The sequence below is a fragment of the Rhinatrema bivittatum genome, chromosome 4, assembly GCF_901001135.1.
Source record: "Rhinatrema bivittatum chromosome 4, aRhiBiv1.1, whole genome shotgun sequence".
NCBI classification, from domain to species: domain Eukaryota; kingdom Metazoa; phylum Chordata; class Amphibia; order Gymnophiona; family Rhinatrematidae; genus Rhinatrema; species Rhinatrema bivittatum.
In genome coordinates, this window is record NC_042618.1 from 224,606,226 (window position 1) to 224,619,683 (window position 13,458).

Here is a 13,458-nt window from a genome sequence, read left to right on the forward strand (position 1 = left end):
TTTTACTATCTTCCCTACAGCCCAAGTTCGCATATGCCCTGTTTATTGTAACTTTATGCTTCTTGGTTCATTTGATTTTTACCCCTGTTGACTGTAAACCGATGTGATATTGCTATGAACGTCGGTATATAAAAGTGTTTAAATAAATAAATAAAATAAAAGGTGGGAAAGTTTCAGGAATGTTGATTCCATGGCAAGTTGTCAATTATGCAGTAACAAACTAATTATGCAGTTTCTCCTGTGACCACATAATCCTTGGGTGTCTAAGGGCACTGACTATGATTCTATATTAGTGTTTACTGTGTTTGAACTCTCCTCCTACTTGGCTGTATGCAACACTGCAAATCCAAAACAAGAAGGACAGTGCTGTGTTAATCCTCTTTTTCAGTAATTGCCAAGCCAGAATTACATGCACAGAGTAGGAATTCTTCATGAGCTATTCATGAATGGACTCTGGAAAAGTGTGCTGACACTAAATGCTAAACAGAAAAGCAGCAAATCATTGTGTATGTTTGTGATATCAGCACTTTGCTTAAGAGTTCATAGTTAAATACAAAACAGAATTTAAAAAAAATGGTGAAGCTAATGTGTCTAAGATATCAGTTCGATAGAAAAAGAAAATCAGAGGTTTAATATTGACCATTAAAACATACCCTTCCATATTTTCCTAAACGCAAGTTAAAATTGAGAATGAGCGCGTATGCACCTGGATATGTGGGAGACACAAGGTGAAATCAAATGTCTTACACTCACACCCTCTATTCTGCGAAGGAATGGCTTACTGAGTTTATGAAACAAACTGTGTTAAGGAAAAGACCCTTAAGAATAGACATTGGGCAGGAATTTTCCAGATAACTGGGTAGTAAAAAGTATACTTCTCAGTCATGTGATCTCTCCTGCTTAATCATGGCATTCCATTCAAACGTTCACTTTTATAAACAAAAATAAGAGACCTATATTAATAAAAAGTTAGGCACCTAATTTAAGTGTCTATTTTCAGCACATAACAAGCCCCTAAATTCAGCTGAAAATAGGCATCTAACTCAGACACATAAATTAGGTACTTTATTCCACTCACTTTTTAGGTACCTAAATTTAGGCATGTATTAGAGGGAACTTTTCATTTAGGAACACCAGGACACCTAATTTCTTTAGTGGGGTGCCTAAATCTTTTTCATATCAGCCTGTAAAAAAAAAAAAAGATATATATATATATATATATATATATATACATACAAACACACATACAAAGATTCATCAGGTCAAGCTCCAAATCCTACCATGACTGGCTCTTTCAGTGTTCCTTCTGGCATCACAGAGCGATTAATTTTGGCAATCCACTTCAAGGTTTTAATAGCAGCTTGGTTATTTCCATCGGAGACATTAAACCGAGCTGATTCTGGAATAAACTGTAAATACGTGTCAAGTACAAGTCACTGTTGAAGTTAACCCATAAATCATTCCTTATTAGTCTATATTTGATCTACAGTGCTTATGGACTGTACCTGAATTTGTGGCTTTAGTTCGCTTTACGTTACTTCATGCCAAAAACAATTGCTTAAATTTAAATTTAAAAAAAAGCATGTCCCTGTATTATTTCATGTATATGAAAAGACTAAACAGTAGGATGCTGGGTCAGAGAGATTCAGACAGTGGCCAATCTAGGTGAAAAGTACCCGCAGATCCCAAAAAGTAGATCTATTTTTGTTACCTCCAGGAATAGCAACAGCTTTCCCTAGTCTACCTGGCTAATAATTTTTTTTGTAGACTTTTTCTTCAGGAACTTGTCTAAACCTCTTTGAACCCCACTATTTGCCTGGTTGGATATTTAGCCTTCCAAAAATATAGAAAAGGATAGTTGTTTATTTCAACATAATGTTATTTATGTCAGGGACCTTTGGTTAAACTTTATACTTGCTAAAAGAGTGTACCATTAAGCTGGGGAGGTTCTGAGCAGAGATAATTGAGAGAGGTTTTGGTTTTGCTCCCTCATGTGGGAACATGCACATGGTGTGTCTTAGCTGTTTATCATCCCACAGTACCTGCTATCCTCGTGCATTTTTAGTTGGGAACTCGAGTTAGCAGGTTGTGGATTTTTAGTTAGACTTTCAAGCATTCAGGAGCTTGCTGCTTCCTGCTGTGTAATTTTTTCTCTTCTTTATTGGCAAAGGGGTAAGGGTGTTCCCTTTTTAGGAGTCAGCCACCAGCTGACTCGTCTTCCTGCAGATAAAGATTGTTTGGGGCTCTTTTAAGCCAATTTCTAAGATTTCCCTGTGAATACCCATCCCCCTTGTTGCATTGGATTGGGCTGTCCCTCTATTCTAGGCTGGATTTGGGGTAAGGAAGACCTGCTTGTGCTATGTCTCTTAACGAGTATATACAGTGACAGTGACCTGCTGCAGAGGAAGAATATTTTTGCATTAACTATTTTGAGCTATCTCTTATGTTGGAGGCATGGAAGTTTTATTCCACTCTTCCTGCTTCGTGTTTAATTTTTCGCCTTTTGGGATTAACTAATATGTTTTCCACCATGGTACCTGGGAATCAGTATATCAAACCTTTGGAAGAGGGAAGTCTTTCATTCAGAAAGACAGAGAGGTGTCATCAGTGGCGTATTGAGGGTTTCCGGCATCCAAAGGGCCTATACATTTGTATGCCTCTCTAACGTCACCCCATCCTTCTTGTACTAATGCTTAAGGTCACAGAAAATCAGTGGCATCTCTAGATAGCAGAATTTTTTTCGGGGGGAGCCAAAATGACATTTCCTCATATCACACACCCACCTCCATACAATGCCCCCTGCTTTAAAATTGGCTATGAAAAAAGTCTTAAAAAGAAAGTCCAAAGTGTCCTCCATAATTTTAAAAAGCTAGCTAGTTTCATCCTTCTAGCAAAACTACTATTACAATTATTTGATAGCTTTATTCAACTAATTCTATATGGCTATGAGAGTGAAGTCTGGAATATATGGGAAGGGACAGAATGTCAATATAAATCCTGCACCTCCAGTTCTGTAACACACCGGGGTAAATTTTAAAAGCCCTGCGCGCTGGCGCACCTATTTTGCATAGGCCGCTGGCACGCACAAAGCCCCGGGATGCGCGTAAGTCCAGAGGCTTTGCTTGGGGGGGGGTGTGTCAGGGGCGGCGCGGCATTCAGGGGCGTGTGCGGGGGCGTGGTGGCAGTCCGGGGGCGGGGCAGGAGGCATGATGGCGGTCCAGGGGCGGGGCCGAGTGCTCTGGCACAGCGGCCTGGGCCGGGGCAGGGAGCCGGCGATGCGCGCAAGTTACACCTGCCAGAGGCAGGCGTAACTCAAAGAAATAAGGTAGGAGAGGGGGATTTAGTTAGGGCTGGGGGGTGGGTTAGATAGGGGAAGGGAGGGAAAGGTGGGGGGGGGGACAAAAAAAAAGTTCCCTCCGAGGCCGCTCTGATTTCGGAGCGGCCTTGGAGGGAACGGAGGCAGGCTGCGCGGCTCGGCACGCGCAGGCTGCCGATTTTGCGCAGCCTTGCGCGCACCGACCCCAGATTTTAATAGATATGTCCGGCTACGCGTGTATCTTTTAAAATCCGGCGTACTTTTTTAAAATCTGCCCCACTGTGCATCCACAGAAATTCCCCCAACAATGGAGCTTGGATGTTTCCCTTACAGCTTATCATACAAAAAATATTTTCAAATTCTGTTGTCACTTCACAGTAATAGCAGCACAAACACCTTCCACTGCCAGACATGTGGAAGGTGGATTTTTAAAAAGCCCCTGCTGTCCATATCTGGGAACTCTTGATTTCCAGTCACCCTGAAATTGTCAAGGATTAGGGAGTTAGGGAGACGCACAAACTTTATCCTCTCTCTCACAAATGCTCGCATGTCCATTCTCTCTCACACATATACTGTCACATACACACACATACATGTTCTTATACACACCTACAACCTCTCTCTCACACAGACGCAGACACACTCTCACGCTCTAAGACCCTCTTCTCTCCCCCTCCACAAGCTCTTACTCTCCCAGATTTTCTCATACACATACACAAGCTCACTCTCACTAGCTCCCTCGCGTACATATACATACACACACACACCTAGGCAAGCTCCCAGTCATTCTCACACACAGACCCCCAAGCAGGCACCAATTCATTTTCACACACACACACACACACACACACACACACACACACACACACACACCCACCCAGGTAGGCACCCATTCTCACACAGACAGACCCCAGGAAGGCAACCAATCATTCATTCACTCACACACACACACATACCCTGGCAGACTCCCATTTTGCACACACTGAAGGCAACCCCCCCCCCCCCTTTCTTTTGCCAGCAACCTCAGAGCCTCTCTCATTCCTCTGCTGCCACTGTCACTGCTTCCGTATTCTGGTGCATCCTCTGTAGAGATGTGAATCGTGTGCCAGATCGTCTTAACGATCAGATTCGGCTGGGGGGGGGGGGGGGGGAAATCTGATGGTTAAGATATGTGAATTGGAATCGTTTCCGATTCCAATTCACGTCAATAATTTTTTTTTTAGGGAGGCCCGCGCCGCTAAAAAAAACAACAAACCACCCGACCCTTTAAATCGACCCCACCCTCCCGACCCCCCCAAAACCTTTTAAAATTACCTGGTGGTCCAGGGGGGCCTCGGGGAGAGGAGAGATCCAGGGGGGCCTTGGGGGGAGATTTCCCGTTCCCAGGCATCAGCTGTTCTAAAAAAAAAATGGCGCCGATGCCCCTTTGCCCTTACCATGTGACAGGATATCCGTGCCATTGGCCAGCCCCTGTCACATGGTAGGAGCACTGGATGGCCGGCGCCATCTTTAAAGATGGCGCCGGCCATCTTTACTCATCAGCCCCTATTATAGAGTATAGTATAATAGGGGCTGATGAGTAAAGAACGGGAAATCTCTCCCCGAGGCCCCCCTGGATCTCTCCTCTCCCCGAGGCCCCCCGAGGCTCCCCTGGACCACCAGGTAATTTTAAAAGGTTTTGGGGGGTCGGGAGGGTGGGGTCGATTTAAAGGGTCGGGTGGGTTGTTTTTTTTTATCGGGCCATCGGCGCCATTTTAATTAGTGGCAGCCAAAATGGCACCGATGGCCCGAGAGCGGGAGATTGCGCCGGGACCCCCCCACTGGACCACCAGGTAAGTTAACATTTTTTGGGGGGGGGTTGGGAGGGTGGGGGAGGGTAAGGAATTGGTTTTAAAGGGTCGGGGTGGGTTTAGGGGTTGTTTTGGTGTGCCGGTTTTCCCGCCCTCCCCCAAATAATTCCCGTGCCCTATTTAACGATACAATGCAAATGCCCCTGACGATAAATCGGGGGCATTTGTATTGTATCGTGCACTCTAACGATTTAGGACGATTTTAAAATTATCTGACGATAATTTTAATCGTTCAAAAACAATTCACATCCCTAATCCTTTGTACAGACCCTGTGGTATAAAAAATTTGTGGGGCTTCCAGTTCCTCCATTCTGATTTTGTACATCGCGAGATCACCATATAGAAAATGCTACTCTTGCACATTTACAAAAATATATGTCAATCACTAAAAATTCAAAAAAACATTTTTTTTTTTACCTTTGCTGCCTGATCTTAGATTTCGAATCAGTTAATCACAGGCTTTTTTCCCCCCGATGTTCCCTTTTTTGGCCATTTGCCAATTCTTTTTACAAGGTCTCTTTTTTTTTCCTGTTTCTTCTCTCCCTTCCTCAAACATACACTCAGGCTCTCATTCTCACACATGGTCTCTCTCACCCAACTCAGGCTCTCATTCTCATATGCTGTCTCTCTCTCACACACACATATACAGGCTCTCATACACACACAAGCTCTCACTCTCACATGCTGTCTCTCACACACAAAGGGATAGATTTTAAAAGGGTGCGTGCACTACCCAGCACAAGTTATAAAATCCAGGGTTGGCATGCGCAACGGGATGCACAATTGTGCACCTTGCGCGCACCAAGCTGCGGTGTCTTCCCCGTTCCCTTACCTCCCACCCCATCTTCCCTTCCCCTACCTCCCTCGCCCTTTCCCTCTACCTTTTTTGATATCTTGTTTTTGTTTCCAAACTTACTTCAGCCCTGGGGCTGAAATAAGTTGCACACACCGGCAGTCAGCCGGCACGTGATCCCAGGCACAGCAGCAAATGGCCACTGTGCCTGGAGCCTCTGACCCCACCCCCACCCCGGACCACCCCGCCCCTGCCCCACCCCCTTCCTGCCCCTTTAGTAAAGCCCCGGGACTTACACGCGTCCCGGGGATTTACGCGCATCACCAGCCCTTTTGAAAATATACCCAGTGCGTATAACCTTTTTAAAATCCAGCCCATAGCTCTCACTCTCACATGCTGTCTCACACAAACACACACACACAGCTCTCACTCTCACATGCTGTCTTCACACACACACACACACACACACACAGCTCTCACTCTCAAATGCTGTCTCTCTCATACATATAGGGGTAGATTTTCAAAGGTTACGCGCGTAACCCTTAAAAAAAAAACCCTGTGCGCCGAGCTTATTTTGCATAGGCTCGGCAGCACGCGCAAGCCCCAGGACGCGTGTATGTCCTGGGGCTTTCAAAAATGGGCAGATCGGGGGTGGCACCAGGGGTGGGGCGGTGGTCCGGGGGCTTTCCCAAGTCCTCCAGCACAGCGGCCCTGCTGGAGGTTCGTGCACTGGCAGCTGGCCGGCGTGCGTAAATTACGCCTGCCAGAAGCAGGCGTAACTCCATCAAATAAGGTGGGGGGGATTTAGGTAGGGCAGGGGGGTGGATTAGATAGGGAAAGGGAGGGGAAGGTGGGGGGGCAGAAGGAAAGTTCCTTCCAAGGCCGCTCCGATTTCAGAGCAGCCTCGGAGGGAATGGAGTAAACCTGCGTGGCTCGGCGCGCGCAAATTGCACAATTGTGCACCCCCTTGCATGCGCCGACCCTGGATTTTATAACATGCGTGCAGCAGTGTGCGCATGTTATAAAATTGGGTGTAGATTTGTTCGTGCTGGGTTGCGCAAACAAATCTACGCCCTCACACAGGTTTGAAGATCTGTCTCATACACTGGCTCTCTCTTTCACATGCTTCTCACTCTCTCACACCCACACAGACTCTCTCACTCTCACATGCTGTCTCATACAAACACACAGACTCTCTCACTTTCACATGCTGTCTCTCTCAGACACTCACAGAGGTTCTCACATGCTGTCTCTCCCATACACACACAATCTCTCAACTCACACTCATGCACACCCACTCTATAGGGTCTTAGCTTCCCTCTTGCCTCTGGGCGTCCTCTTTTCTGGTCACCGCAGGATGGGCTCTGCGGTGGATTTCAGATAGTGAAGCTATCCAGTAGGAGGAAAGGTTAAAAAAATGGCGCGGGCCATCCATTGCTCCTACCATGTGATAGGGGCCGGCCAATGGCACTGATAGCCCCTGTCACATGGTAAGGGCAAAGGGCCATGGGCACCATTTTGATTAGTGGCAGCCGACAGCCTGAGAGCGGGAGATTGCTCCCGGGACCCCCGCTGGACCACCAGGTACTTTAGGAAAGTTTGGGGGAGGTCACAGGGGAGGGAGATTGTAAATAATTAGATCTAAAGGGTCGGGGTGGGTTTGGGGGTTTTTTTTTTCTGTGCGCCCTTTCTCCACCCTCCCCCCCCCCAAATGATAAGAAAACCACATGAAAATTTTGTGGGGTTAGAAAATATTGTATGATATTTTCATCCGTCAAAAAAGAGATGCACATCCCTAGTTGTTATGTTTGTGGGAAATTGCAAAAACTGTTATTGTTTGTTTTCATGTTATGTGTTTTTATATTTGTATGCCTTGTGCTATTTTTAAATTGTTTCCCACTTTAAGGCTTTCTGGTTTAATGCAGGCTTTATGCAGTCTTTCAAATATATTTATTTCTATTCTGCTGATCCACCAATCTCAGTGGATTACAGAGTAAAGCATAACACAACCTTACCCAAAACCAAACATGAATATGCCAAAACAACTAAAAGGCAACATTGTTATACATCTCTTGGAGGAAAAAAACAACATAGCTTAACAAGGTCGAGCAATACTCAGTCTGGGAAGGCAAGAGAAAAGGAATATGTCTTTAAATTCTTCCTAAACTGAGAAAGATCACTCTCTGCTCTGATAGCTGCAGGAAGGCCACTCCAGAGAGCAGGGCCTGAGATACAAAAGATCCAATCATGAGAGGTTGCTACTCAGGCAAGAGAGAGCGATGGAATCTCAACCAAATGCTGTGATGAGGAGTGGAGGCAGCGGGTGGGGCAGTGTCTGCTTATAGAAGACACAATGGCTGGAGGGGGCCGGACCGTGGAGACTTTAAACTTCCCCCGCCAGGCTATTGGAAACCAGTGAAGACTTACTAGAGAAGGAGTAATATGGTCATGCATTTTGGTACCTGAAATGAGACATGCTGCAGAATTCTGCATGATTTGGAGACATGCTGCAGAATTTGGATTTGGAGACATGCTGCAGAATTCTGTATGATTTGGAGTTCCCATAAATAGGTATCGGGGACCCCCAAGAATAAAAAGAGACTGAGAGGGGATATGATAGTGTTTAAAATCATGAGAGGTCTAGAACGGGTAGATGTGAATCGGTTATTTACTCTTTCGGATAGTAGAAAGACTAGGGGGCACTCCATGAAGTTAGCATGGGGCACATTTAAAACTAATCGGAGAAAGTTCTTTTTTACTCAACGCACAATTAAACTCTGGAATTTGTTGCCAGAGAATGTGGTTCGTGCAGTTAGTATAGCTGTGTTTAAAAAAGGATTGGATAAGTTCTTGGAGGAGAAGTCCATTACCTGCTATTAAGTTCACTTAGAGAATAGCCACTGCCATTAGCAATGGTAACATGGAATAGACTTAGTTTTTGGGTAATTGCCAGGTTCTTATGGCCTGGATTGGCCACTGTTGGAAACAGGATGCTGGGCTTGATGGACCCTTGGTCTGACCCAGTATGGCATTTTCTTATGTTCTTATGTTCTTATGTGATAATGCCCCTGTGCAGGTCAGTGGTGAGACCTTACTTAGAATATATGGTCAGTTCTGGATGCTATACCTGTGCAAGGACATAGGCTAGAGGTGGTGTAGAGAAAGGCATCCAAAATAATGCAAGGTCTGCACCAAAAGCCATATGAGATGAGATTTAGGGACATATATATCCTAGTAGACTGAAGAGACAGGGGAGATATAATACATACATTTAAATACTGAATTGTATTAATATACAAGAAGTAAACCTTTTTTCATTGGAAAGAAAGTTGTAGAACTAGAGGTCATAATATGAACTTCTAAGAGGGGTAGACTCAAGTACAAGATCAGGAAATATTTTTTCACGGAAAACTGGTGGATGCTTGGAATGCCCGCTCCAAGAACAGTTGATGGAAGCTAAAAAGGTAACGGACTTAAAAAAGGTATGGGATAAACACACATGATCCTTATTCACAAAAATTGAAGGGGTAGCAGAAATATGACCTAACAGTAACGAAGGGATGGAATATACACTACACATTTTTTTATTTCTTTTTTTTTTTTTGCTTCATTTTATTTATAATGAAAGAAAAATGAAAAGAAATAAAAAAATAAAACTAAAAAGGGGTATCAGGTCTGGGGTTCTGGCCCCTTCCCCTCCCAAAAAAATATCAAATTCCTAGGCTGCTCTCTGCTTTCCTCCATGATCTTAAAAGTTTGTGTGTATCATCACTTGTTTATTTACTTTTTGTTGAATAAAAAAAAAAAAATAATTGCAATTTGCAGTATCCAATTATCTCTACAATTCTGCATTTTCAATTATGACAAAGCTAAATGAATTCAATGCAATGTTTCTGTTGCCCCAAAGAGAGAATGACAGAGAGATCAGCAAAATAAAATGTATAAAATCCTCACCTTAAATACAAGGATAAGAACAATGCCAGGAAGTGAGGCCGTTCGAATAAGCCAGCGCCAACCTGCGGTAGGATTTAACACTGATGCAAGTCCAATGATTAGTAAAGAGCCAGTCAACCAGAAAATCTTTAAAATATAAATTGTAAGACAAAATATAAACTTGTATCTTGGAATACATTTTTCATATTCCTGATTTTCCATTTTGTACTTTTAGCCTGTAACACTAACCTATCAGACTTAATGCTCTACATCACAGGACAGGAAGAGGCCCGTCATGGTACCTTCCAGAATCAGTCATTATTTGTATTTTAACATTTTAACTTTCTGGCTTTATGGGTATTTAGAAACGTCTCTTGCCCATCTGCCAGCCCTTACCAATAACATAAAGACCACTTCCTTTTTAAAGGCAGCTGATCTCATAGGATTGTCTTTGATCCACAGAAAACAGGAACCATGCTTACTAATTGCAAAATGTATCCTAGACTTAGCCAACAAGTAATTTGTTAAAGTATAAACTTAAGTAAAATAACTTCTAAATCTATCAGATACATTTGAGCTAAACTGGAGAGGAATGGTACAGGATAAATAGGTATGGAATTTGATTCACTAGTAACACTAGGTAGACATAATTATCATTTTACCAGCCCAGGATATGTTCAGAATATTTAAGCATGAGATCATATATTTTATTTCTGGAAGCAAAATATTTTTATGGAACTCATGTGCTTGGGACAAACTCTAATCCTACCATTCTCCCATGTATGCAATCTGAAACAGTCTCCTCACTAGTGTTTATGGGCCCAGAATCTGTACCAAGAGGTAAAGAGCAAACTCTCCTCCGGATGGAGGCGTGGTGCAGTAGTCCCAAAACCTATCCACTGCCCGTCAGATTTTTAGGGTATTGACAGAGAATATGCATAGAACAATTTTTGTACCATGGAGGCAATATAAATCTCATGCTTATTTATTGTAGGTATCCTAAGAACCCAATTGGCTGAATGTCCCTGAGAACAAGCCTGAGAACCATGGCACAAAGAATGTAGACTCTTGGCAGTATGATACCTAAGGACTTAATAGTGACTTTGACCTCGGCTGCTATTTTGTATGTAGATATTTAATCAACCCTTCAGCTACCATTTATTATGGAGATAACTGACCCTTTATTTTTGTACAAGAAATCAGAATTTCCCTTGACTTCGTTATACATACTTGAATATCTCCAATTTGGCTCTGTTTTAGAAGTACATAATTCTATAATATGTGGCTAGAAGTCCAATATGAAAACACAGAAGTCTACATTCAGCAGGCTGGTGAGTGGAAAGTTACTCCGATAACGTTACCTGGATATTCAGTGGAACATAGCTGGATAGGTTAAAATTACTCTGCATAGCTTTAGGAGAGGTTTTTTTCCCCAACCAGACATGCCCAATTAACTTTAGCTGGATAGCGCTGCACAGTGTTCCCCGGCTAAATTTTAACCATATTCCCAGAACATTTCCATCACCAACTGTTTATATCTAGATAAATGTTGTGCAGGTGAGTCACCCAGACAAAATTTAGAGAGAAGTAGGGGGAAATATTCAAACTTCAGATTTTGTCAAGTTAACTCAAAATGTTACCTGGATAAACCCTTTGAAAATCAACCTCAAAACAATCTGAAGCTTCTGAATAATGCATAATTGCATATGGAATATATCTAGATTGTCCAGAGGATCTTCCTAGTCAATATTCTAATTGTTAAGGATTGGAAGATAATCTGTATTGTCTGTAGCCAGCAAAATAATTGATACATTAACAGCACATTGGAGGGCTGGGTGAGTATGTAGGGGGGTATGGTTCAGGGATGGATAAGTGCATCAAGGAGGGGGAGGAAGCTGGGCAAATACAAAGGGGGTATCTGTATCTGGGGACCGGCAAGTACACCAAACAGGGTAGAAAGGCAGGTGAGTTAAGAGGGAACGTGAATGGATCAGAAGGAGGTTGGAAAGTGGGGTAAGTGTGTCAGAAAGGAATGGGTCATGGAGGAGAGGTGGTGGGTGCATTGGAAGGGAATCAAGGATGGGGTGAGTAAATGCATCAGAAGAGGGCCAGTGGGTGCATGACTATGTCAGCGGAAGGATGAGCAAGGGTATTGGAAGGAGGTCAGAGGTGGGATGTGTGGTGGCATCAGAAGGGAATGGGGGAGAGATGTATGCATTGTGGGAATAATTGTCAAATCAACTATTACCAAAAGAATTAGTGGCACATACTGTTGCCACCAAAATCAGCCAGTGCTATCAACTGCCCAGATGAAAGTCTGGAGACACCAATCAAAATAATAGCCAATGCAGTGTTTCCCAACCCTTTCCTGGAGGCATACCTAAGTGGTTTGGTTTTCAGGATATCTATAATGAGCGTGCACAATATAGATTTACACACATTGGAGACCCAGTGTTTGCAAATCTGTCTCATACATATATATTGCAGTAATCCTGAAAACCTGACTGGCTAAGTGTATGTCTAGGAGAGGGTTGGGGAACATTGGGCCAATTGACTATGTATCAAAGCAAAAATGCTAGCAAGATTCTTGAAAATACCAACTTGCCCATTTCTTACTTCTCTTGTTTCCTCCCTTTGTAGAACTCTTAGATTTCCTTATTTTTTTTTTGTCCTAATGCTGTGGTTCCCAAACCTATCCTTGAGAAACACCAGCCAATTGGGTATTCAGGATATCCGCAATGAATATACATGAACTAGATTTGCATGCATTACTTCCACTGCATGCAAATTTAACTCATGCATGCTCATTGTCAATATCCTGAAAACCTGTCTGAGAGGTCCCCCTGGACAGTTTTGGTAACCACTATCCTAGTGAATTTTGAGGACAATTAATTTTTAAGAAGTATCTAGCTGGCTAACTTGGGGGTTAGGAGCTACATCCACAGGACTGAAACTTCTTCCCCACATAGCAGTTAAGAAGTGCAGGCATGGCTCAGAAGGCCCTTATTTTCAGCCATACTGAAAGAGGATAAAAGAAGCTATGAGTGAGTAAACTACATACATAGAACTGAATTTCCCAATATACAATACATAATTCCCCTCATGGATTTCACCCGGAGATGTAGCAGGTGCAAAGCATGCTGGTAATTTTGGATCTGCATTAAGCAGAAGTGAATTTTCAAAGACAAGCTATCAGCACACTTTGCATCTAGGTAACCTGGTGAAAATTAATTCCAATATTACCGGTAACTATTTTGTATCTTTCCAAGTCCACTTTTGATAATTGGTTGCAGTCTAGACATCATAGAGTCTATCACATATACACACACATATTTATTCCATCAATAAAGAAGGGCTGAATTAGCCATTACATGTGGATGACATCATCCAGCGGTTCCGAATGGACATCTCTCTTAGGGGGTTATTTTCTAAATGTTTATTGAGTGTGTTAGGGCCTTATCACACACAATAAGGCCCTAACACAAGTAATAAACCCCTATCACACGTGAAAAGGGCCTTTTCGTGTGTGATAGGATTTAAATTAGCTGGAGGGGAGGCGTTGGCTG

General features: G+C 43.2%; 1 protein-coding gene across 1 annotated transcript in view; it reads right to left on the reverse strand.

Moving 5' to 3' along the window:
* The window catches only part of SVOPL (SVOP like), a 123,807-nt gene that overhangs the window by 36,238 nt on the left and 74,111 nt on the right, over positions 1-13,458 (reverse strand). The window contains exons 8-9 of the mRNA XM_029599766.1: positions 9,914-10,039; positions 1,281-1,409 (exon numbers count right to left, since the gene is read on the reverse strand). Of these exons, the coding sequence (XP_029455626.1) occupies positions 1,281-1,409; positions 9,914-10,039 (255 nt within the window). The remainder of the gene's footprint in view (positions 1-1,280; positions 1,410-9,913; positions 10,040-13,458) is intronic.